Source organism: Aspergillus flavus, chromosome 1 (assembly GCF_009017415.1).
Source record: "Aspergillus flavus chromosome 1, complete sequence".
NCBI classification, from domain to species: Eukaryota; Fungi; Ascomycota; class Eurotiomycetes; order Eurotiales; family Aspergillaceae; genus Aspergillus; species Aspergillus flavus.
This window is the reverse complement of record NC_092406.1, coordinates 418,047-439,702: the sequence shown is the minus strand read 5'-3', so window position 1 is coordinate 439,702 and position 21,656 is coordinate 418,047. Positions and strand designations below refer to the sequence as shown.

Genomic DNA, 21,656 nt, shown 5'->3' with positions numbered 1-21,656 from the left:
CACCCATGTGCTATTTAAGACTAATTACAATACAGTTTATGTATCATCTAATCATACACGCTTTAGACGGTTCCAGCCGCCAACACATATCCTCCATCTACCACAATAGTCTGTCCATTGAGATACTGGTTGGTGGTAGAGAAGAGCACGGCATTGGCCATATCCTCATCCTTACCAGGACGAGCAGCAGGAACCTTACCCTCATACTTCTCCTTAGGGATTTCGCTCTTCTGCTTCTCATCACTCTCACCAGCCGTCATCTCACTAGGGAAAACACCTGGAGCGATGTTATTCACGCGAATCCGCAGACCAGACGAAGCAACCTCATGCGCCAGCATCTTAGTCAAATGGATAGCAGCAGCCTTCGACGCATTATAAGCGAAATGATGCTGCGACACCTTGACAATACCCGAAATGGACGAAATATTAATCACGGTGCTAGACCAGCCCTTCTCCTGCTCGGAGCCCTTCTGAAGCAACGGCAAAAATGCAGTAGTAGTCATGAAGAGTTGCGTAACGTTTGTGCGGTACACATCATCCCACTCCTTGGGGTCAAGCGCACTACTCTCGAACAACTCCTTGCGCAGCTCCTTAGGATCCTCCTTCTCCGTCGTCTGGGTCGAACTGCTGATGCCGGCGTTGTTAATCAGGATGGAGAGGTACTTTTCGCGCGAGGAGATCTCTTGCACCAGCTTGTCGACTGAGCTCTTATCTGTGATGTCGGATGTGATGGGGATGATCTCGCCCTGGATGTTCTTGTTGTATAATTCTGCAACGCGGTCGAGCTTCTCGCCAGTTCGACCTGTGATGTAGACCTTGGCTCCGTTGACGGCCAGAGCTTGAGTGGCCATCAACCCGATACCCGAGCCTCCTCCTGTAATAAGGGCAACTAATTTCCATTAGCATTCGGATCGCATCGTGAATAATAGCTAGCACACTTAGTACGTACCTTTGCCCTTAACATTAAAGAGGTTCTCCAGCTTGAAGTTCTCATTGCTTGCCTTGGCCTCCATCTTGATCGCTTCAGACACGTTTCGGAATGTTGTAGTAGTAAAACAATTAGATGCTGACGTAGAGAATTGAGCTCTAGGATAGACTAGGAAAGGCTTCTGAAGAGCACTATAGCTTAATCTGTGGTTGTAGCAGCGCGATGTAAGAAAGCGTGGGAGAATGTTCTGGCGGAGCATAATGAAATTGAAATTGAGCTGACTAGGGGGAGAAAGAGCATTTTATACATCACTGATCAATGGCAATTGAGTAATATGTTGGTTGTTTTCCATGTCGTTGTTCGAGACCTGGTGAGGCAAGTATTGCCTCATCGGTATGACGTCGAGGCTGCGTCGGATGAGTTACCGACCATTTACTGTATGGTGCTCTTACGATGAGATAAGGTCATTTTTGATTTATGTAGGTCATTGTGATATAGTTTGTGTTTGGAAATAGGCAATGGTTATTTATTACTATAAATCTATTATAAACAACGATGCTTGCCCTGGTCTGGGGGTGTATGGTTCATGGATCTAGTGCTTCTTGGTCCTGGACCTGTTCATTATTTTTAGAATGCGATACTAATCGTTCGTTCACTTGTTCAGAGGAAGATATATCTGCTAAACCGAGGGGTTGTATAATCTCTTGACTATGTTCCTGGTCCTATCCTACGACGACAATGAGAATGTCACGAATTCATTATTGGACTAGAACTATATGCATGCGACAGACCAGCTGCCTACAATTTGGCCTTGGCTCCAATCGCCTCACTCACAGGAGCCACCTCAACCATCATTTTGCCCGTATTAACACCCCCATACAGGTCTACCAAACCCTGAGGCGCAGCCTCCAACCCACCCGGAACAATGTGCTCCTTGCGCTTGATCTTACCCTGCGTCAGCCACTCGGACAAGTCCTTCAGGGCGATCGGGTATTTCTTAGCGTAGTCGAAGACGATGAAACCCTTCATCGTCACTCGTTGCGACTTAGAAAGAATGTTATCAGCAGCTACTTTCAGTGTTCGAAACGCACGGGAAACTTACAATAACAGTCATGAAGCTAGCTGGACCCTGCGGCTTAGCAGAGTTATACTGGCTGATCGCACCACAGATGGCAAACCGAGCGTCGCGCGCAGCCCGAGCAAGACAAGCATCAAGAATCTCACCTCCGGTGTTGTCAAAGAAGACATCGATGTACTCCGGAGTCGCATCCTTCAATTGCTTCTTCCAATCCTTGTCCTTGTAATTGATAGCAGCATCAAAGCCCAACTCGTTACGCAGGAAGGCACATTTCTCAGCGCTGCCTGCCAACCCAACAACTCTCTTTGCACCCTTGATCTTAGCGATCTGTCCGGCTACCATGCCAGTAGCACCCGCAGCACCTGAGACAACGACAGTATCCCCCGGCTTTGGTTGTCCAACTTCCGTCATGCCAAAGTATGCTGTCAGGCCGGTCATGCCCAGCACCGACATTGCATCGGTCGGCCTGCATCCCGGAGGAATGACCACCTTCTGTGCCTCCTTTTGTCCCAGCAAGGCATACTCTTGCCAGCCCGAGTAGGCGATCACCCAGTCTCCAGCTTTGTATTGAGTTTTAAGGTTGCTTCCGACGCCGATCACTTGCGCGATACTCTGGCCGCGCATGACGCTACCACGTTCGACAGGGGCGATGTAGGATCGTTTCGCTGTGAGCCACTGCCGCATGGCCGGGTCGAGCGAAAGGTAGTGTACGCGCACAAGGACTTTGTCATCGGGGACATTGTCGGAGATTGTTGTGGTTGAGATCTTGAAGGTACCGTTCGACAAGGAGGGATCGATTGCCGGAGAGGGCGTATTGGCGTAGATGGCTTGTCGGTTGGTGATAGGCATTTTGGTCGAACTCAATGGTTAATTCACAGGACTTTAGAATAATCAAGAGTGGGTAAATGGAGGAAAATAGACATATAAAGGGAGGATATCTTCTGTCTAAGAGTGAACATTGACAAAGACTCAGCGGTCGCTAAGACAAGGCGACGAATGAACCTCGGCTGCTAACTCCATAACCGAATTGGTAAGTTCACTAATCAGCAAAGCTTAGCTGTCTATCGTGGAAAACAAACTGGCCAAGCCAGTAAATCTTATCATCAGCCATATACTCTCTCGATCGGTTTACCCTTGGTTCATAGCAAACTCTTTGTTCGCATGTCCATGGGTAGGCAGATGATTCCTCAGAAAATCAACGAATCGAGGAGCACTGCTGACTCATCGACATTAACTATGAAGCCAAGATGATGTAAGAGCCTCTGCAGTTTATCGAATCGTTATCGGCGATAAGGCATCGTGTTCGTTTCTTTGCTTTCAACTTCGACAAAAGTCGTCATTGTTCTTCACTGAAACGTTAATTGATGCAAAAGGCCAGCCATTGATGCAACTTGGTTCTATTCACAGCTATTTTCCGCTCCCAGAAAGATGAAGATCTACATATCTTCCATGGTGAAGAACAGCTGGAAATGCCCCTGAGGTATCCCCTGACGTCATAGGAACATCAGGTATGATGTCGCGTAATCTGGGGTGTTGACGAAAACTCGAATATATAAGAACTGAGGGATGGGTCTCGTAGGGCTTGAAATTATTCATTCTAAGCAGAGACATTCCTCTTGTTTAAAAACATCAATTATCTACAGTCCTACAACATACATTATGAGCAGCACGCAGCCACCTTACTATTCCTCCACCTTCGGTGATCCCACTCAACACCCCAGCTCTTCTCAGCCGATTGGCACTCAGGTTGGAGGCGTTGACCCTAGTGATCCTCGTACTGGACCTGCTCCACACACAGCTGGCCCACACAAGTCCGACATAGCCAACAAGCTCGATCCTCGTGTGGATAGTGATCTGAGCAAGGAGAAGAAGTCAAGCAACGCTGGCGTTGGTGGTGCTGGTGGTGCTAGCGATACCCATACAGGATCTTCTCAGAAGACGGCGGGTCCTCACACCTCGGACACTGGTAATAAGCTTGATCCTCGTGTCGATAGTGACAAGGACAACCGTGCCCGTCACGCACCAGGCACCGCAGCCAGTGATGCTCGTACAGGACCTGCTCCTAGAACCGCTGGACCCCATGAGTCTGACATGGGTAACAAGCTTGACCCCCGTATTGACAGTGACGTAGACAACCGTGCGTCAGGGGCCGTGTCGAGCAACACTCGCGCTGGACATACTCAAAGAACGGCCGGTCCACACGAGTCTGATATGGGTAACAAGCTTGATCCTCGTGTTGACAGCGATAGGGATAACCGGGCCCGTCACGCACCAGGCACCATGGCAAGTGATGCTCGCACTGGTCCTGCTTCAAGGACTGCCGGCCCTCACGAGTCTGACATGGGCAACAAGCTTGACCCTCGTGTTGACAGCGATGTGGACAACCGTGCTCAGTATGCGCCAGAAACCACTCGCAACCGTGACACCTCTCACCTGGCCGGTACTGGAGCCACTACTTCTAGCACTACTGGTCCTCACAGCTCTAAGATTGGCAACAAGATGGACCCTCGTGTTGACAGTGACCTCGACAACCGCGCTCAGTACGCCCCAGGCACTACGAAGACGGGTAACGAAAACCCTTACGCTACGCAGGATACCACCTTCAGCAGCGGTTCCAACGCTGGTCCCCATGAGTCTAAGATGATGAACAAGCTCGACCCTCGTGTGGACGCCCAAACTGGTGACGTGTCTTCCAAGACAACTAGTCAGCCTCATGGCTCCCAGTTCGCGGGTAATACCCATTCTCAATATGGGGCCAATGCCACCGGGCCATCTACCGGAGCCGGGTACGCGTCCAGCGGGGTAGGATACCGACCGGCACAGTCATCTGGCAGCGCACCCGGGTCCAAGTCTGCTCAGAAGGGTGCAGATATTGGTTCCGGTGTGAAGGGAGCTTTTGCTGGCGCTCACGTAAGTGATACAACCGGTTATGCTTGAACAGAACATGACTAACACTTCTCGAATAGGGCATGGGAGAATCTCTCCGCGGCGGTCTTAATGCGGCGGTCGATAAGACATTCGGCCACGAAGAGGGCGTCGCAAAGAACGATGCTATTGCCAGTCAAGGTGAACGAGAGATGCGCACTGGAAACTTCGGCCGAGGCAATGCTTACTGAGTTGACACGGGTTGATTATGGGTTACGACGCTACGACAAATTTGTATTTTAGGAATATGTTCTTTAATTTTCAATTTGTTTATGACCAATGGGGGAATTGAAATTGGTAGTGCAGTTTCTGCATTGAATTGAAAGCTAGTCCATACACCAATGATTATAATCTATGCGGATACGAATACGGACATAAAAATTATCGCTCGTCTGTCTAACAGTAATGCATACATTGCATAGTTTGCATACTCAGGACAAGGTTTTCCCGGAAGTAGCGGAAGTTTCAATATCAGTAACCAGATCTACGTCGATAGATAGAACCAATCAAACGGGTGGGCGGGGGGAACCACCGTTAAATGTGACCGATCCGATCAGGTGCATGCAGAATGACTTCACGAACCAAACTTCCATCGCTGCAGCTTTGGGACTCGCGATGTAATGATGAACACATTTTTCTTGCATTTTAATATGGCACAACGTGTAGCATCCGACAGTTAAGCAATTTCCACCCTCATGGTAACGATGGATTTGTGGATCCATTTTCCCACATGCCAAACCGTTTTGATTTTTAAGATTTCAAACTATTGCTCAATAAATCGCAACCATGAATAATGATCATCAGAGTAACATGAAAAATCGAAAATAAAAATCTACGGAGAACACTCTTGAAGGAAGCTTCTTCCGGACTTGCCGGAGGCTGTGCAATCACTGTAGTGGGACCTCTTTCTCCTCTTGTTATTTTTATTATCACTTTTTTCCCTCTTTCTCCCAATTCTTATTACACGCACTTCTCCACTGAGAGTAACCATAACTGTGATCAATGATCCATTGAGTGAAGGAACGACCGAGGGAAAATAAGAAAAGAAAGAAAAAAAACAGAAAAAAAGGAACGGTATTGAGATTACTCACGCGGAAGCCACGAACCAAAGTACCCGCTAACAAAGGTTCCGTTTCCTTGGTATCGGCAGTACGAATACGATAACCAACCTGATAAAGCATCAATCCTTTTTGGCTCCATCTCTCGAACATTTTTAGCCCGTTTTATTAGTTCGACTCCAGTTCGACTATTGCCATTAACGCCGTTTTCATGTGATTACTCCTGCAGATTGTTTCTGTTGGAATCATTCTTACTATAATTATTATTGTTATCATTATTATTAGAACATTTCTCCCTTTGCTTATTTCTTTCTTTCCTTATATATATCTTTTCTTATACATCATCGAATTCGCAACCTCACCTTTCCTGCATGCGTGATCCGAAGTTTACCCCCGTCGTCCCTCATATTGCCCTCGAATATGGCTGTCCCCGCAGCTCCACCTGCAAGCCATGATCCGGTCAATGCCGCTGGGGAGCCCTCGCAGGCCCTCTCGAGACCTTTAATTGCTGGAAATACCAGCTCTGACAGCGATGAGCCGGTCGTAAACGGTGTGGATGTCGCCCGAGAGGACGAGGCTGCCGGAATGGTCGGTGTCAGCATCAGTCGCGCCCAAAGTCGCATGAAGGCCCGTTCGACTCCGGCGGAGGAAAAGACACGCGCGATGGAACACAATGGGGGCTATTTTGACCCCATTCCAGATACCGACGACTCGAGCGGTCTCTATACCTCTGAGATCACAGATGAACCAGAACAACTACCACAGACCTCGAAACCGGAGACCAGCCAACCGTCAGCTTCATCCCAGAGTGTGGCACATCAAAGCGGAACAGCTTTCTCTAAAGATGGCGCCAACAGTCGCACCAGTTTCACCCGGTCGATCTTGAAAAACGGCTTGCCACTGCGGCCTCGGGCTTGGTCGGGCGATGCCATGAAGAAGTTCCTGCCCGATTTAGGGTATCTTACTAAACGGACGTCCTTGCCTTTCCGCTCTTCGCAAAATCGCTCCCGCAGTCAGACCCTGAAACCTTCCTCGTCAAAGATGGCACTTGACCAGGAGGGAGAGTCTCACGCCAAGCCAAGACGCAGATCGTGGAACGATTCTGACTCGAACAACGGGCTCGTTGATGAGCCAATCTCCGATCTGAAACCCCTTGACGGCGCGACGGCAGCCAAGCATTCGTTTACCCGTCGGCCCAGCGCGACTGTTTCAGGTGCGCCGTTGATGCTTAGGAGATCATCGTCTGATCAATCTTTGTATCTCAGAGCGTCATCCACTGCGTCATCACTCGATCAGCGCCCCCAGTATGAGCATATTCATTCCCAAGTCAACAGCCGATTCAAGGCCATCAAGGACAGTCTACAGGACTCGAGCAGCCGCCTGCTTAGCATGCCTAGTTTGCACTTACAGGACTTGCGGAGTGACTGGGGCTATAAACCGTTCCTTGGAGATGTTACGAATCGGAAAGGCAACAATTACGCCGATGAGCTGCCACCTACGAGTGACGCGCCTCGAGAGCAAGCGCCACCTCCGCGTTCACCGCGAGCTAACTCCAATACATGGCATCCCGTATTGAACGAAGCTATGTCCGAGTTAACTGGTGATGTTGTTATAATGGGGGGCTATCGAGGATCTGTCTTACGTTCCGCCAAACCACCACAGCGTCAACTGTGGGTGCCGATGAAAGTTGGGCTAAATCTTCGCAAAGTGGACCTTGAAGTAGGCCTGAATCCGGAGGATGAGGAGCGCATGGAGGAAACGATTATTCCCTCAGGAGTTCTATCGCATGTTGGGCCGGTTGACATCTGCCGTCGACTGATGAAGCACCTGCGAAAGTCCGAGAATGCCGTCAAAGGTGACCTCCGCGTATGGGATTATGGTTATGATTGGCGCTTGAGTCCACACCTCCTCTCAAAAAAGTTGATCAAGTTCCTGGAGGGCTTACCCTGTAATGCGCCCGGTGTCCCACGCGAGAAGCGGGGTGCTTGGGTTGTTGCGCACAGTCTCGGAGGGTTGATCACCCGCCACGCCGTAAACCAGCGCCCGGAACTCTTTGCTGGCGTTCTCTACGCTGGTGTCCCGCAACACTGTGTCAATATCCTAGGCCCCCTTCGCAACGGGGATGATGTATTGCTCAGTTCCCGTGTCCTCACGGCTCAAGTGAACTTCACCTTCCGGACCAGCTTCGCCCTCCTTCCCGAAGATGGGCACTGTTTCATTGATAAGCGCACCAAGGAAGAATATCGGGTGGACTTCTTCAACGTCCAGGCTTGGGACGAATACCGGCTGTCGCCCGTCATCAACCCAGCCCTCCCGCCCATGACAAACAGGGCCTTCGGCCTCGGAGGTAACTTTGGGAAACGCTTCTCTGCTGTTCTGGGTAGCAAAGATAGCTTGCCATCTGAGGATACACCCGACGACGAGCAACAAGATCCGAACCAGCCCGGTCGCAGCAATCCAAACCCCATTACCGACCCAGCCGAGAAACTAGCCCCGAGCATTGAAGGCGTTGTTGGCCCGACGTCCAACCTCCGCGGCTCATCCAACGTCAAATCCACCACTACTGTTACCATCCCCCGAGCCACAGCCATAACCTATCTCGAACGCACACTCGCCGAAGTCCGTCGCTTCAAGCAAGAACTCGCTTTCAACCCCTCCCACCAATCCAGCAACAGCTATCCGCCTTTCGCAGTTCTCTATGGCAAATCAGTTCCTACCGTCTATGGCGCGCGCATCTCGACGCGCGAACAAATTAAACATCAAGACGCCTACGATGACCTCGCCTTCGCCGCAGGAGATGGTGTCTGTCTCGCGTCCGCGGCAATGCTGCCCCCAGGCTATCGAATCATTAGACATGGCCTGGTGAAAAGCGATCGCGGTCACGTCGGATTATTGGGCGATCTGGAAGGCGTCGGCCAATGTCTTCGGGCTCTAGTGCGCGGAAGACGCGAGGGTGTAGGAATAAACAACTCACCATTATCGACCTGAAGATACCGCTCCTCTCCTCTTCTATATTATCTACCCCTCTGAAGCGATACCCTTTCCCCCCTCTCCTATAGAAGAAAAATCATCCTCATTCTGTCACCTCACACAATAAACCTTTTCAATACTTATTCCTGACAGATATGTCTTGGGATCATGCTCACGATCATGACCATACGAGTAATGACAAAAATTGCATTACATCTTCACATTATCCGAAAGAAAGAGCCATATTTTGCATAAGGTGCTGCGGTACTATATCTGTACATATTTACTGTTTATATAGAAACCTGTATATACATCATATCTATCTGTTACCTTTTTTCTTCTTTTGTAGGAACCGTAACCACATAATCTATATTCATCGCATATAACTGTTCCGAAATCTAAGCAAAAAAAAAAAAAAAGGAAATAGATAGAACCCCTTTTAAAAAGAACCAAGATTGTGATATATGAAACACGCCTTTATGCCAAAAAGAAACGAAGAAAAACCAAGGCATGACAGGACATGATAAAAATGTAAAACCCCCTCTAACCGGTCCGGGAGTTGGCAATGTTCAGGACTAGGATGTCCGTCGCGCCGACCTTGGTCAACTCGTCCATCACGGTGGCGATCTTTTTCTTCTCGACCATCGAGCTGACGGCCACCCAGCCGTCTTCCTCGAGGGCGGTTACGGTTGGGGCGCGCTTGCCTGGGGTGATGCTGGAGGCGGTGGAGAGTTCAGAGCGAGGAATATTGTACTGGCACAGAACGTACTTCTGGGCGGCTGTGGCGAAGGCATGTCAGCAAATATAGGGGCAATGATGGATGAGAGTTACAGAGAGCAACATACTGATGACACCACGGATACGGGAGGTGATGAGTTCGACAAGAGGGTTCTGGGCGTTCCGAGACTTGACGAGAACAGAGGTACTCTCGACAACGGTATCGATGGCCTTAAGACCAGCAGCCTTCATGGTTTCACCGGACTCTGTGCGACGTACATTAGCCTAATCTCCGATTGAGATTGTATCAAGCCATCAACATACCAACAAGGTCGACAATGCCATCGGCGACACCCAATGCGCAAGCGGCTTCAACACTGCCACCAACATACTTGATCTTGGTGGAGAGCTTGCTGGTATCGTCGACGCCCTCGAGCTTAGCGAAGAAGGCCTCGGTGAGGGCCGTGAAGCTGGTAACCACGTTACGGCCGACCAATTGCTTCGCCTCGGTGATGTCACCCTTCTCCGGAACCTGCACCTGCAGCTTGCAGCCTCCGAAACCAAGGTCCATGATCTCCTCCACACCGGAGGTCTCGCCATTCGCCAGCTGTGCATCATGCTCAGCGACCTGGTCGCGACCAGTGATACCGAGGTCGACGCGACCTTCGCCGACGAAGGTGGGGATGTCTGCGGCGGGGAGGAAGATGAGGGCGATAGGGAGGTTCTTCACAAGGGCAATATCGAGGCGGGTCTCGCGACGGAATTGGATGTCAACGCCGGCAAGCAGGTCCAAGGTTGCCTGTTGGAGCCGACCCTCTGTTTTCAGAGATATGCGTGTTAGCTGGAGTTCATGTACCCTTCTAATGAATTTGGCGTAGGAGGGCTACTAGACAAGTTGCGAAAGAGTAGTGGGGTGAGTCATGGCGGGTTACTTGCTTTTAGGGACGGCGAAAAGGAGTCTGCCTTCGAGGCTGGACAGAAATTGTTAGTATGCGGAAGACGTATTCGAAGGCCATTGCCTGTCAGGAGGTCTGCATAGTAGTATAGAAGTAATTGACTCACTGGTTAACGAGATCCATAGCGACGATCAACGGCGCGGGGTAGTTGTTGGAGGGATTGAGAAGGGTGGAGGGAGTCTAGCGGGTAGATTGTATATTATATGCAATGCAGACGGGAAGCAAGTCAGCGCAGGCAATATATGAAGTCTTATACTGCGTAAAATGACTCAGTGGGTGTTTCGCAGGGATGGAGCGAGTTGGGCCGGAGCAATGAACGAAATCGGAGCACCGCAGACTCTGAATCGGTGAACAGGACGGAAGTGGGGGTTGCATGCCTATATCCTCAGGCATCAATACGGCCGTGTGGATCTACAGCCGGTGATGCCCTACGAATCAGGCAATCGGCTAAGCATGCTCTCGATACTAATAATCTGATTGGTTGATTGGTGGACTAATTTTCCTTTGGGTTTTTAGGGAGGACGGCATTTGACGGATCCCCATCGTACTACTAATTAGCCTAAACCGTTCTTTGCGTGCTTGTGCGTAAGTGGCTTTCTGGGTCCTGTACGGAGTGCATCTTAGTAGTTCTTGCTTGTAGGGCTCACTGCAGTGCAGGTCATGAGACAAGACGCGCATATCATAATGGAAGACTTACCATGTCTGGATTTTAACAAGCATCCTTCGCTAATAGTACATGATCCTGAACGTTACTTTATGCAAGAATTGCCCCGGGCTCCTCTGCTTCAGTAGAAACAAGGAGTTAAAAAAATACATTTTACTATGATACATACAATAGTCTATACAACAACGCTAACATGCACTGCTTCAAAATACCAGGTATTGCAACATGATCATGATGGGTCTAACGTTGTTCAACCGTTGTCCGATTATAATTGCTCGGCGCTGCTGATGAGTCGTTCAATTAAACTCTCATCAGCTTTCGCAGAATCAGCTAAGATATCTCCAACCGTCCTCACAAGTCCAGCTAGTCTCCGGCGGTGGATTTTCTGTTCTAGTTCGGCACTCTTCTGTTTAGCCAGCTCGATTAGAGGTGCTGGTAAGTTTGCTAGACGCGCTACGTTTAACCCGTAACTGCGATGCGCCACGCCCTCTCGCACCTCGTAGAGGAAAGTGATTTCTTCTTCGGTTGGTCCCGACTCGGTAAAACGCATGTGCACGTTGCGAAGTTCATGGTCAGGAAACGAGTGTACCATTGAGGAAAGGTGCTGATAGTGGGTAATGAATAGCGTGAGACTTCGGATCGACCGGATCATATAATCGAGAACCGCTTGAGCAATTGCAACACCGTCGTGCGTAGACGTGCCTCGACCCAGTTCATCCAGAATGACAAGTGAGCGAGGTGTCGCTTGTTTTAGGATATCTGCTGTTTCCGAAAGCTCGACCATGAATGTGGATTCACCAGCCAGCATGTTGTCAAAGGCTCCCATGCGGGTAAACACAGCATCTAGCATACCGAGCTTCGCTGACCGTGCGGGGACATAGGAACCAATCTGTCCCATAATGGCTATGAGTGCCACTTGCCGAACATAGCTAGACTTACCACCCATGTTAGGACCTGTAACAAGGAGAGCACGGGTTTTGTCACTATCCAAATCAATGTCATTGGGAACATAGCTGTCTAACAAAAGTTGTTCAACCATGGGATGACGCCCTTGATCAACCTGAATACATGTGTGATTCGTGTACTCGGGTTTCACGTAACCAGGTTGGTTAGCTATAGTCGCGAGAGAAATGAGACAGTCAAGTGTCGCAAGGGACTGTACACTATCACGAAAAGATTGGTAACTGGCGGATATCTCAGCCAGGAAAGTTGCGTACGCCTTGTCACAACCTGCCGCTAAAGCCTCCTTATGCTGATCCCGCTGTCGTAGAAGCCTGATAACTTCTGGGGTGTGGAATCTTGAAACTGCTTTGGTACCAGATATCTTCACCCATGATGCCGGCACCTTTTTGATGGACGGCGACTTGTTCTCAACCGCAATCAAGTATTCAATGCCCGCTACTGTGACATAGTCTACTTTCCTTTTCCCAAGGATCTCGCCAGCTGTGGAGCGATGCTCTTCAAGATCGTGCTCCACGGCGCCAATTCCAAGCTTGTGTTCAGTAATCTCATCTGTCTCCTCCGATTCTCTGAAGAACTCATATTTGTCATCATTTTTCGCTGCATGCATGTTTATTTTATCCAGGAAGCGCACAACATCTTCTAGAATTGTTGGGAGAGACGCGACGGCTTTGCTAATGAGAGGCGACGAGAATCCAGTATCAGCAGGAGACTGGACGCCAGCAAATTCCTGCGCAATCATCTGTAAGGTTTGGAGGAGAGTGAGAAGCTCGGGCCGGGTGCACTGTGAGTTGTTTAGCATTGGTTATCGCGGATTGTGGTGCATCATGGAGTACCTTTCCGTAGTAGACCCTGATTAGGGACTTTTCCAGGTCGGTCTTGATTCTACCAAGCAGACACTTCATTTGTTCTACGAGGGCGACCCTTTCTAAATTTTTCAACTCCTCGACAGCGTCCACTCTTTCTTCAAGCCCCAATTTGTTTAGCAAAGGACGTCCCACCCATTTACGCAGCATTCTTTGCCCAAAACGAGTCTGCGTTCGATCCAACGTCCAGAAAAGACTGCCTTTAGTGGAGTGATCCGTCTGGTTATGATAGATTTCGAGACTGTTCAAAGTATTTGCGTTGAGAAGCATGTGTGACCGAGAGGAAAAGTGTTGAAAATACTTTGTAAGCTGGAAAACGTGCTCCAAGCCGTACTCTGACATATGTTTAATCATGGAAGACAGGCAGATGGTGGCTTGCTCGCTTAGATTGAGCACCTTCTGAAGCAGGCTGCTCGCCTGTACATCATTTGTGGCGTTTACCTTCTTCATCCTCTCCGCGTAAAAGCTCGAAACATGGCTATGTGACTCAGCTGCCGCCGTTTTCGCTTTAGGAGCCCTCTCAACACGAATCTCGTCACCAAAAGCATTAGTCTTGTTACCAGAAAGATGTTGAACAAGCTTTTCCGTGGCTTTTGATAAATCACCAACTATAAGAACCTCACAAGGCGCCAGATGGAGGAGTCTAGTTTCAATCTCGCTTCTCATGAACCCGTCTTCAAACTCATCATACACTATGTCACCTGTTGCTGGCTGAACAGCGACAATCCCCACAAGCACCTTTTCGTCATTTCCCCAGCCTTTTGTGTTTGTCTCTGTAATACAAAGCATATAGCCTGTTGCCATTGAAGTACCAGTGGCTGACATAGATGCTGTAGATCCTTCCAGGCCTTCCATATCATCGATATACGTACCCTTTGTGTAGAGATTGGTGAGTTTGCGTCCAAAGGGCGCATTGCGATTGTCACCAGCAGCTTTAAGGGCAGCAGTCTCCATTTGTCGGACTACTCCGACTTTGTGTCCAGCCGAAACGAGACGCTTGACGTGAACATGCAATCTATGCACCGGTATACTTGCCGATGCAAACCGGTCAAGATGGGCCTCCGAAGGATCTAAAACACTATGAGTCATGGCGAGCAGAAATGAGGTAGGCCGTAAACTGAAACCGACACTTACGTTCATCGAACCTGAATTTTCCAGGGATACAGACAATATTCAGTTCCTTCGCAGCCGTTCTAGCATCCTCGCCAAAGAACCGGAATTTGTATCCCACCTCTACTACCAAAACAGTATCCATATGTTTCCGCTTAATATCGATAACCTGCTTCTCCATAGGAGTAAGCTTGCGCGCGCCTTTCTTTGCCGTGGCCTTCCCTTTAGCTGCAGGGGGTGGAGAGGGTTCGTCATCCTCATCACCCTCGCCAACCTCCTCGGGAACAGCTTCGGGAGCCGTATTTCTGCCAATTCCAATTAGACAGTCTGGCCCACCTAGTCGTCGCACAAACTTCTGATGTAGCCTCTCTCTTTCCTTGGTTCGTTCTTTCGTTTCTCCTTCCGTAGCGGGCGAGCTGGCGAACTTGGAGAGCTCCGTTTTCTGGATACTGTCCGATGGCAGAGGGCGCTCAACGTGTTTTTCTTTTGGAGTTTCGATCGTGTTTTGTGAATGTGAGCCGTTTGTTCTGGCCCGCTTCGACGCCGGAGCTACTACATCATCCTCGTCGTCATCCACGTTGTTTGACCGAGTACCACCATTCTCCCTTAAACCTTCTTCCTGTTTTGCAACCTCCTCCCTTTCTTCATCTCGCTCCTCCTTTTCAAGAACATCATTCGAAATGCTTTCCTGCGAAAGTTGTGGCTTCTTTGTGAAAAAGCTTGAGATGGTCGGTTGTTTTCGCTTCAAATTTGAAGATGACGGTTGAGAAGATAAAGGCATCGTTTACTGCCCGGGTGTTTTTATAAGCCACATAGACTTCAACACAGGCGCTCTATTACGTGATACTCCAAGAAGAAATAAGATACAACGAGATGGGCGAAACGTAGTAATGGATCAGCGGCCAAGGAAGAGGTGGCAAAGGAAGCTCTCGGCAATAGGTTTTCGTAAAAAGCATTCGAAATAGGTTTAGTAAACAAGTATTGGATACCAGGATATCATGCGGCCATTAGCGGTTGACAGCCCCGCATAGTATTAACGTCTCGCCGCTTCAGGAACAATTTGAGCGCAAGGTCTAACAAGTTCCTTTGCACGTCCGCGGCTTCGAAGCTTAACGCGTAAAAAGACGCGGTAACCGTGTTGCAATTTACTTTAGTCGACTACTTAGGTTAGTTCGATCGTAGACTCCATTGCTTATCTAATCAGGGACGAACGTACGTAGTCACTGAAGTACTACTACGTGACAAAGTTAGGAGTTGGCAGGTCAAGATGGTGACAAAATAACACTAATTATATATGTGAGGCATAATTATACATTTGATAGTTGAAATGGCGTATGAGTAGGTACTGATGCCTCACCCAGCCATGTGCATCGAGCGCAATGAATCACTATTTCATGCTTTATAGAACGTCGGCTATAATTATACGCAGGCAATTTCAGCGCAGGTCTTCATCTCTATGCAGCAGTGACACTGTTCTTGATAATCCCTTCGTTGAATCCTGCTTGATGGTACGCGAAAAGTCGGCTTGGCCAAGATACAACGACGGTGCGTCGTGATAGCTGGAGCGTACAACTCCTTAATACTCAGGTCCGGCCCGTAGGTTCAAGGCGTTTAATGTTTTGGATCTCACAAAATGGCTTTCGGGCCGATTATACCGTAAAGCGGGCTTGTGGTATAGAGAACAATCAGAATGCAAGCAGTAATCAAGAGTGCAGTAAGAAAAGAGGGTATAAAAATGACAAATCCTAGGAGGAGCTCCCATCCAAATATAGTCGCTCAAAATCATCTTCTTCGATATCAGAAATCGTCGCCTCAGGGGACGTTACGCGCGTCGCACCCTGAAAAGAGAGGCCGTTGCTGGTGTCCATGGTGTATATAGGATTCTCTTCAGCTGACAATTTTGGAAATGAGGCTGCTAGCGGATTATAAGAATATCCTACATGACTATCATGCCCATCAAACATGTTTAGCTCGATGCGTTGGCTATCGCCGAAAAGAAACTGTGGTGGATAACCAGTATCACTGGCTAGATGTCGCTTGATGACGGGAGAGTGCCAACCCACAAGAGGATCGATTCGGCCGTGAGCATCTAACAGCGGTTCGATATTCTCTTTGTCCGTGGTAAAACGACAAAGCCTCTCTGCAAATTCTGAGATATAATTGCTGGAAAGTACCGAGTTAGGAGTGCGAGTGGCCATAGCTTCTTGTTGCAGGAAGAGTGCATCAGAAGGTGCAACTAGACCGTGTTGCAACCCATCACCACAATGTTGGTCTGGAATATTTTCGTTTGGTGTGTCACAAAAGATCTTCAGCCCATGGCGCGCCCTAGGCTCATGCCCATTGAATGTCAAAGCGAAGTCATCGGCACTCTCTCCATGAACTACTTGATTACCACCATAAGTTGGCACTTCTGTCGAGGTGGGCCGCGTGAAATTGGAATCTCCATGGTCAAAATCCTGCCCAGCAGTGATCGGGACACGTTTAACTGCTTTCTTCTTTCGCTTCCTGTCCCGTCCACGTTGAAGGTTAGCGTCGGTTTGAGAGAGAGCACGTTTCGAACGAGTTGATCTCCGCCTTGGTATGGGTGTTTCCCCCTTCAGAGGACTGCATTCCTCTACATTTCCAGAGATCACACGCTGTTTTCGTAAAATTCCTGTAGGAGAAAATATGAGTTCTGTAGGCTCGACGCCCATGGACGTCTTCTCCATCATCCTAAGAGCACTTTCATCCTTCTTCTGATTGCGTTTGCGCCTCATTTGCTCGGTGGCCGAGTCGAAAATATCCATTCCAGGCCAAAGAACCCCTTTGAGTCTGGCAATCTCATCCACCCTTTCCTTATCCACTTCGCTCTCAGCGTCGTCAACAAAGGTATCGTAACTTAGATGCCGATTTAGTAACTGCGAGGCCATTTGCGCTGTGTGTCCCAGCGTTTTAGACCAACTAGGAGTGCATTCCAAGACGGAGGCTCCCTCATCGTCTGGACTGAACACACGCTCTTGCTTCCACTGGTAGGCAGCGGCTTCTGTGGGGATTTGAGCACCAGACGTAGGGTGCAATAGATGGCTCGACTCTGCGTTTGCATGCATACCAAGCTTTGGAGAAGCAACCGCAGCGACGCAGTCCGCAGAGACGGGCGTGCCTCTGTCGCTAGTATCATGCTCCATATTCACACCTGATGTAACAAGGCGTGGATCTAAGTAATCAGGAAGCGCGTTGTCATGTGGCGAGCGTACCGGCACTGGAGGACTTTTGTACCCATGATCTTCCTTTACAGGACACCTCTTGTCATGAGGTGCAGCCTTTCCTTGGATCCTTTTCCTGCGAGCATCTTTTGAGGCTAATCGGTCAGAGAGCAACTTCGCAAGATTGTTGGCCTTGTACCATCGGTCGTACTCGTCAAGGAGGATAACGGCCTGGGGTTCTTGATGACTGCGGACTTGTAATTTGAAGTAATGAGAAAGATGAGCCTTGGATGAAACGTGAGTCAATAAATGGGACACATCACTGAATTTGGGTTTTTTGGGGCATATGTTGCACAAAAGTGCAGCTGCATCCATCGTAGATGACCTGGAAGAAAAGTGAAAGAGCCAATTAGGACGAGATCAAAGAAGGCAACAGGTTAGAGCTGCCAGGTGCAAGTCGTTGCATGCATAAAGCCTAAACAATCCAAGTACTGGGCGAAAAGCCAATATAGAAAGACTGGCCCTCGTGGCGCACATTAGACATCCCTTATGAACTGGGGTAGTCGCGGTAAACAGAGAATATCAGAAGACTTGCCCTGCAGAATCGAAAACTGCTAGGGCAGGTACTAGAATGGGAGAAAAGACATATTCTTTTCCGCATGAGCAACTAGAGAAGGAACTCCTCATAAACTTCTAACTGGGCAGGCACCTGCTTGAATACGACTAGGCCGGACAAGGCACTGTACCGTGACCTCCAGGTTCTAGTGATGTGCCTGGACTCTGAAGTACTCCGTACATATGATAGCACTTACTACCGAAAATAGCATCAAGGGCGTCAGGCAAGAGTCAATGGATAAGAGTGGGAACTCCAAGTCATCAATTGTGCAATTTGAGCTCACATTAATAAAAGATAAAAGACACTGCTACCATTATGGGTTACATAATATGAATGTGCCACTGTGTCTTAACAACCTTTCAACAGGTTATTGTGAGGGGGTATGAAGCGGAAATAAGTCACAGTGCCAATCATTCTTCTCCTGCCTTGTATCCCATGATCCATGAAGTAGAGGCAAAATGGGTTATTAGATTGCAGGAGGTGCTAACTACGAACAATCGAGTAAAGAAGCAGTTGTCACTTCGATAAACACTTTGTTGTTATTGCTTTCGGCATACAACTAGCCATCGTTAGCGCCCCTGTGAGCACTGGAACTTGAAGAGGGTAACTCACTAGACAGGATCTACTTCTTCGACGCCGTCATACCCCAGGAGACTCAACCCAGCGAGGGCGAAGTGTGTATGAAAAACGTCGACCATATTACCAGGCCGGTCTCCAAACCCACCATTCTCCGGGTCCTAGTTCGGATTAGAAACACAACCTATAGCCAATTCGAATGGAACTAACCTGGCAACGCAGGATGAATGCGGCAAGCTTGTCACCATTAATCCAGTGAAGCTTGTCAATCATGGCCAAGCTGGCTCCAACCCACCAGCTATAGCATGCATCTTCCAGCTTCTCCGGACGTCCGTTGAAGCCTCCATTATCCACCTGTCTTTCGCTGAGCCAACCACCCAAGCGGTCCTTGTTAATCAAGTCCAATCGCCCGGCGATCGCCAAAGCTCCTACACAGGTGAAGACCTGTCCAGAGTGTGACTCTGCACCAGGGTGGATGCCGTAGCCTCCGTCCAGGTTTTCACATTCCTGGATATAGGCAACGGCTTTCGGGACATCAACAGTATCCAGGAGGCCTAAAAGTGACAATGCATTGAACGCACCATACAAGAACCGTGTGTCCAACTCACCCCACTCGTCACCCATAAACGAGCCGGTTTTCTCGTCCTGTAATCCAGCAATGAAAGACCCAACTTTCTGTTTGCCTCCAAGACCACGCTTTTCCAGTTCACCCACTGCATCCAACATTACAAGGATTTGGACAGCAGAGACAGTGTACAGCATATGAGCGTCATGTCCAGGTGCAGCCCCAAACCCACCATTTTCACGCTGACAGGAGAGGACGAAATTGATTGTGTCTTCACGAGGCAAGGCTTGAGGACAGCCGAGAAGATGCAAGGCTGTTAAGCCCCAGTAGACTCCATTAAGTCGAAGATGCTCTGTGAGCCAATATTCAAGCTCATCCCTCCTCTAGCATCACCTGTCAACCATCTTTCCCATCGTTAAAAGATGGTAAGAATGACGCACGCTATCCAGATTCTTGATGTACTCTACGTGTTTTTGAACACATAGGTACTGGTCAGATTGACCAGCCCCCGAGACTGGGGACATAATTTACGCGGGGATAGTGTCAGTTAGTTGCTCAGTCACTAGCACAAAGCCAGCTAGCTTAGGGTATAACAACGGGCGGCTCAACGTCCAGGCAGCCAGGCCTTGGTTAAGGGTTTTAAGGGAGGGGCCACCTAAAACAAATAAAACAAAATATATGACAATCAAGACAGCACTTCACAGGCTATGCCAAAAGTAAGCCACGCATGGTCTTTGGAAAACAAGAAAGAAAGGTTAATTTCCAGGGTGCCGTCTGCCTGTAGCGTCTATATCAGACGAGGGCAAGACAAAAACCACTGATAAACGTGCAACTCTTTCGGCAAGCTAGTGAGATTCGGGAGGTGAAAAGGGAAAAAAGCTTTTTGGACGAGTGTGGTCGGGTACCGAGGGCTTTCCACCACGTGACTTAGTGTCACCAGCTGAACCGCCGGCGCATAAGCGGGGCCATGTTTCAGACAGTCTTTTGGGTGGGATCGCCAGGGCGGGCGGCGGTGTGAATGGTAACCCCTGAGCGCTTACGGTTTGCCCCTGGGTCCCTGCTTTTCCTCAGTTAATACTTAGTGTTCGGTGGCTGCTGATTCTTTTTTGGTCGTTCAACTCTCGATGTGGTTTTATTGGTAGTAGGTCCGTGTTGATCATGAAATAAAACAATATACATGCTGATGGTACTTGTTCATCGTAGTAATAATAGTAGTCCGGTTTTAGTTCTTGGATATTTTACGGAGAAGTGGTGACTGAGTGAGTACAGAAGCGGATCCTGGTTCAACACAATGGATCATTCCCACGTGTACTGTATTGTGCCCATTTCAGAATACAATTTAAAAGTTATGTACATACGGAGCACTACTAAACTAAGTACAATGTAAAGTATGCCATTGATAACACTTATAGTACTCCAGAGTAAGTTAGTAACTAGTTAATGAACCAATAATATATATCTTCTCCACTTTTATTATCAGCTTTATTAATGGTGTAGAGTACGGGAATGTACGGAGTTCTCCGTGTAAAAAGAAAGGAAAGGGAGCGAAAATCGTTCAATGCATAGAGTACGGAGTACGTAACGGGCAAAGTTATGGGTATCTTTGAATAGATGGCAGGTTTCAGCATTCCAGCAATCCAGCAATCCGGCAATTATTACTTTTCCCTTTTCTCTTTTTACTTTTTGCTTCTTTTTGCCTTTTCTTTTACTCTATTATTTAGGCAAATGAAGACACCTGGCGGGGCCTTGCCTATATATGTGCCTATTTTCCATTCTTATTCTCTGGCACAAATTACTTTTTATATCATCCCCACTAGCGGTATCACGATGTCAGGTGTGAACCGTGGTAACAAGTCCACTTGAAGCTCAGAAGGATCAGCCGATACTTGAAAAATGGGACTACATATTTTTTTCTCTCATTCTTATCCCTCATGGACTAACCTGTTCGGTGCAAACATTCAGATGTTGCAACACAAGTGTAAAGAGAATGATGAACGACCAGGACAGATGATTTGACTTTTGAAGTGTATTGGTGGTAACTGGTAGTCAAGCCTACTTAATACACCCTAGTGATGCTATGACCGTCTCCGCGCCAGGCACCTCGTTCGCGTAGAGTCCAACCGCCGTTGATTCGCCCATGCCATGGAACGGCGCCCCAGCGGGATATCCGGTCAACCAATCCATTGCTGCAACTACTCTATCTTCGTCAGAGCGTACATCATCCCGCCCAAGGCACCAGCTGCCAGGCCCGATCTTTTAAGCCAATCAATGACACCATTCCATTATTTGGATGGGTCTTCCCGATCTTTCGGTGTATACCCTTGTACACATTCAACTCCTATACACCATGTGTTCCTCTGCATAATCTATTAGGGGGCTATGGTAAGCCACAGAACACGATCAGGTATGACCATCTATATGAGTCTACTGACTAGGTAGCCCTACAATCTTACTAGGGATCATCCGAGTCATGATTACGAAAGTA

The 21,656-nt window shown here is 48.6% G+C and overlaps 8 protein-coding genes across 8 annotated transcripts; 3 read left to right on the top strand and 5 right to left on the bottom strand.

The window, feature by feature from the left end:
* Positions 1–62: 62 nt before the first annotated feature.
* Positions 63–1,013, bottom strand: F9C07_2227056 (dehydrogenase with different specificitie; the record flags this gene model as incomplete). The annotated part of the gene is made up of 2 exons (XM_071509792.1): positions 63–889; positions 950–1,013. 2 exons carry the CDS (start codon positions 1,011–1,013, stop codon positions 63–65), a joined length of 891 nt encoding a protein of 296 aa, XP_071365428.1.
* Positions 1,014–1,421: 408 nt separating this feature from the next.
* Positions 1,422–3,574, bottom strand: F9C07_2278643 (uncharacterized protein). Its single transcript, XM_041289011.2, has 2 exons — positions 2,031–3,574; positions 1,422–1,972 (listed from the first exon to the last, which is right to left on the bottom strand). Exons 1-2 carry the CDS (start codon positions 2,853–2,855, stop codon positions 1,727–1,729), a joined length of 1,071 nt encoding a protein of 356 aa, XP_041141681.2. The 5' UTR covers positions 2,856–3,574; the 3' UTR covers positions 1,422–1,726.
* On the top strand, positions 3,575–5,323 carry F9C07_2278642 (uncharacterized protein). The gene is made up of 2 exons (XM_041289004.2): positions 3,575–4,916; positions 4,973–5,323. The coding sequence occupies exons 1-2, from the start codon at positions 3,666–3,668 to the stop codon at positions 5,120–5,122; spliced, it is 1,401 nt and encodes a 466-aa protein (XP_041141682.1). The 5' UTR covers positions 3,575–3,665; the 3' UTR covers positions 5,123–5,323.
* F9C07_2278641 (uncharacterized protein) lies at positions 5,324–9,441 on the top strand. The gene has a single exon (XM_041284403.2). It carries the CDS (start codon positions 6,410–6,412, stop codon positions 8,975–8,977), a length of 2,568 nt encoding a protein of 855 aa, XP_041141683.1. The 5' UTR covers positions 5,324–6,409; the 3' UTR covers positions 8,978–9,441.
* A 61-nt stretch (positions 9,442–9,502) lies between these two features.
* F9C07_159 (DNA mismatch repair protein Msh3) lies at positions 9,503–15,013 on the bottom strand (the record flags this gene model as incomplete). Its single annotated transcript, XM_041289012.2, has 6 exons — positions 9,503–9,738; positions 9,805–9,942; positions 10,001–10,492; positions 11,603–13,040; positions 13,093–14,192; positions 14,257–15,013. 6 exons carry the CDS (start codon positions 15,011–15,013, stop codon positions 9,503–9,505), a joined length of 4,161 nt encoding a protein of 1,386 aa, XP_041141684.2.
* A 964-nt stretch (positions 15,014–15,977) lies between these two features.
* Positions 15,978–17,789, bottom strand: F9C07_158 (uncharacterized protein; the record flags this gene model as incomplete). The annotated part of the gene is made up of 1 exon (XM_071508216.1): positions 15,978–17,789. One exon carries the CDS (start codon positions 17,787–17,789, stop codon positions 15,978–15,980), a length of 1,812 nt encoding a protein of 603 aa, XP_071365427.1.
* A 757-nt stretch (positions 17,790–18,546) lies between these two features.
* On the bottom strand, positions 18,547–19,695 carry F9C07_2199110 (geranylgeranyl transferase type 2 subunit beta; the record flags this gene model as incomplete). Its single annotated transcript, XM_071509442.1, has 4 exons — positions 18,547–18,589; positions 18,643–18,767; positions 18,817–19,554; positions 19,612–19,695. 4 exons carry the CDS (start codon positions 19,693–19,695, stop codon positions 18,547–18,549), a joined length of 990 nt encoding a protein of 329 aa, XP_071365426.1.
* An 890-nt stretch (positions 19,696–20,585) lies between these two features.
* Positions 20,586–21,194, top strand: F9C07_2134255 (uncharacterized protein). The gene has a single exon (XM_071509130.1). The coding sequence runs from the start codon at positions 20,783–20,785 to the stop codon at positions 21,032–21,034; it is 252 nt and encodes an 83-aa protein (XP_071365425.1). The 5' UTR covers positions 20,586–20,782; the 3' UTR covers positions 21,035–21,194.
* The last annotated feature ends 462 nt before the right edge of the window (positions 21,195–21,656 follow it).

Excerpts from the sequence above, each read along its gene's own strand:
- F9C07_2278643 (XM_041289011.2), bottom strand. The coding sequence starts at position 2,855 with ATGCCTATCACCAACCGACAAGCCATCTACGCCAATACGCCCTCTCCG. Across the intron at positions 1,973-2,030 it reads CTAGCTTCATGACTGTTATT|TCGCAACGAGTGACGATGAA; the intron begins GTAAGTTTCCCG and ends ATTCTTTCTAAG.
- F9C07_2278642 (XM_041289004.2), top strand. The coding sequence starts at position 3,666 with ATGAGCAGCACGCAGCCACCTTACTATTCCTCCACCTTCGGTGATCCC. Across the intron at positions 4,917-4,972 it reads GAGCTTTTGCTGGCGCTCAC|GGCATGGGAGAATCTCTCCG; the intron begins GTAAGTGATACA and ends CTTCTCGAATAG.
- F9C07_2278641 (XM_041284403.2), top strand. The coding sequence starts at position 6,410 with ATGGCTGTCCCCGCAGCTCCACCTGCAAGCCATGATCCGGTCAATGCC.
- F9C07_2134255 (XM_071509130.1), top strand. The coding sequence starts at position 20,783 with ATGGCAGGTTTCAGCATTCCAGCAATCCAGCAATCCGGCAATTATTAC.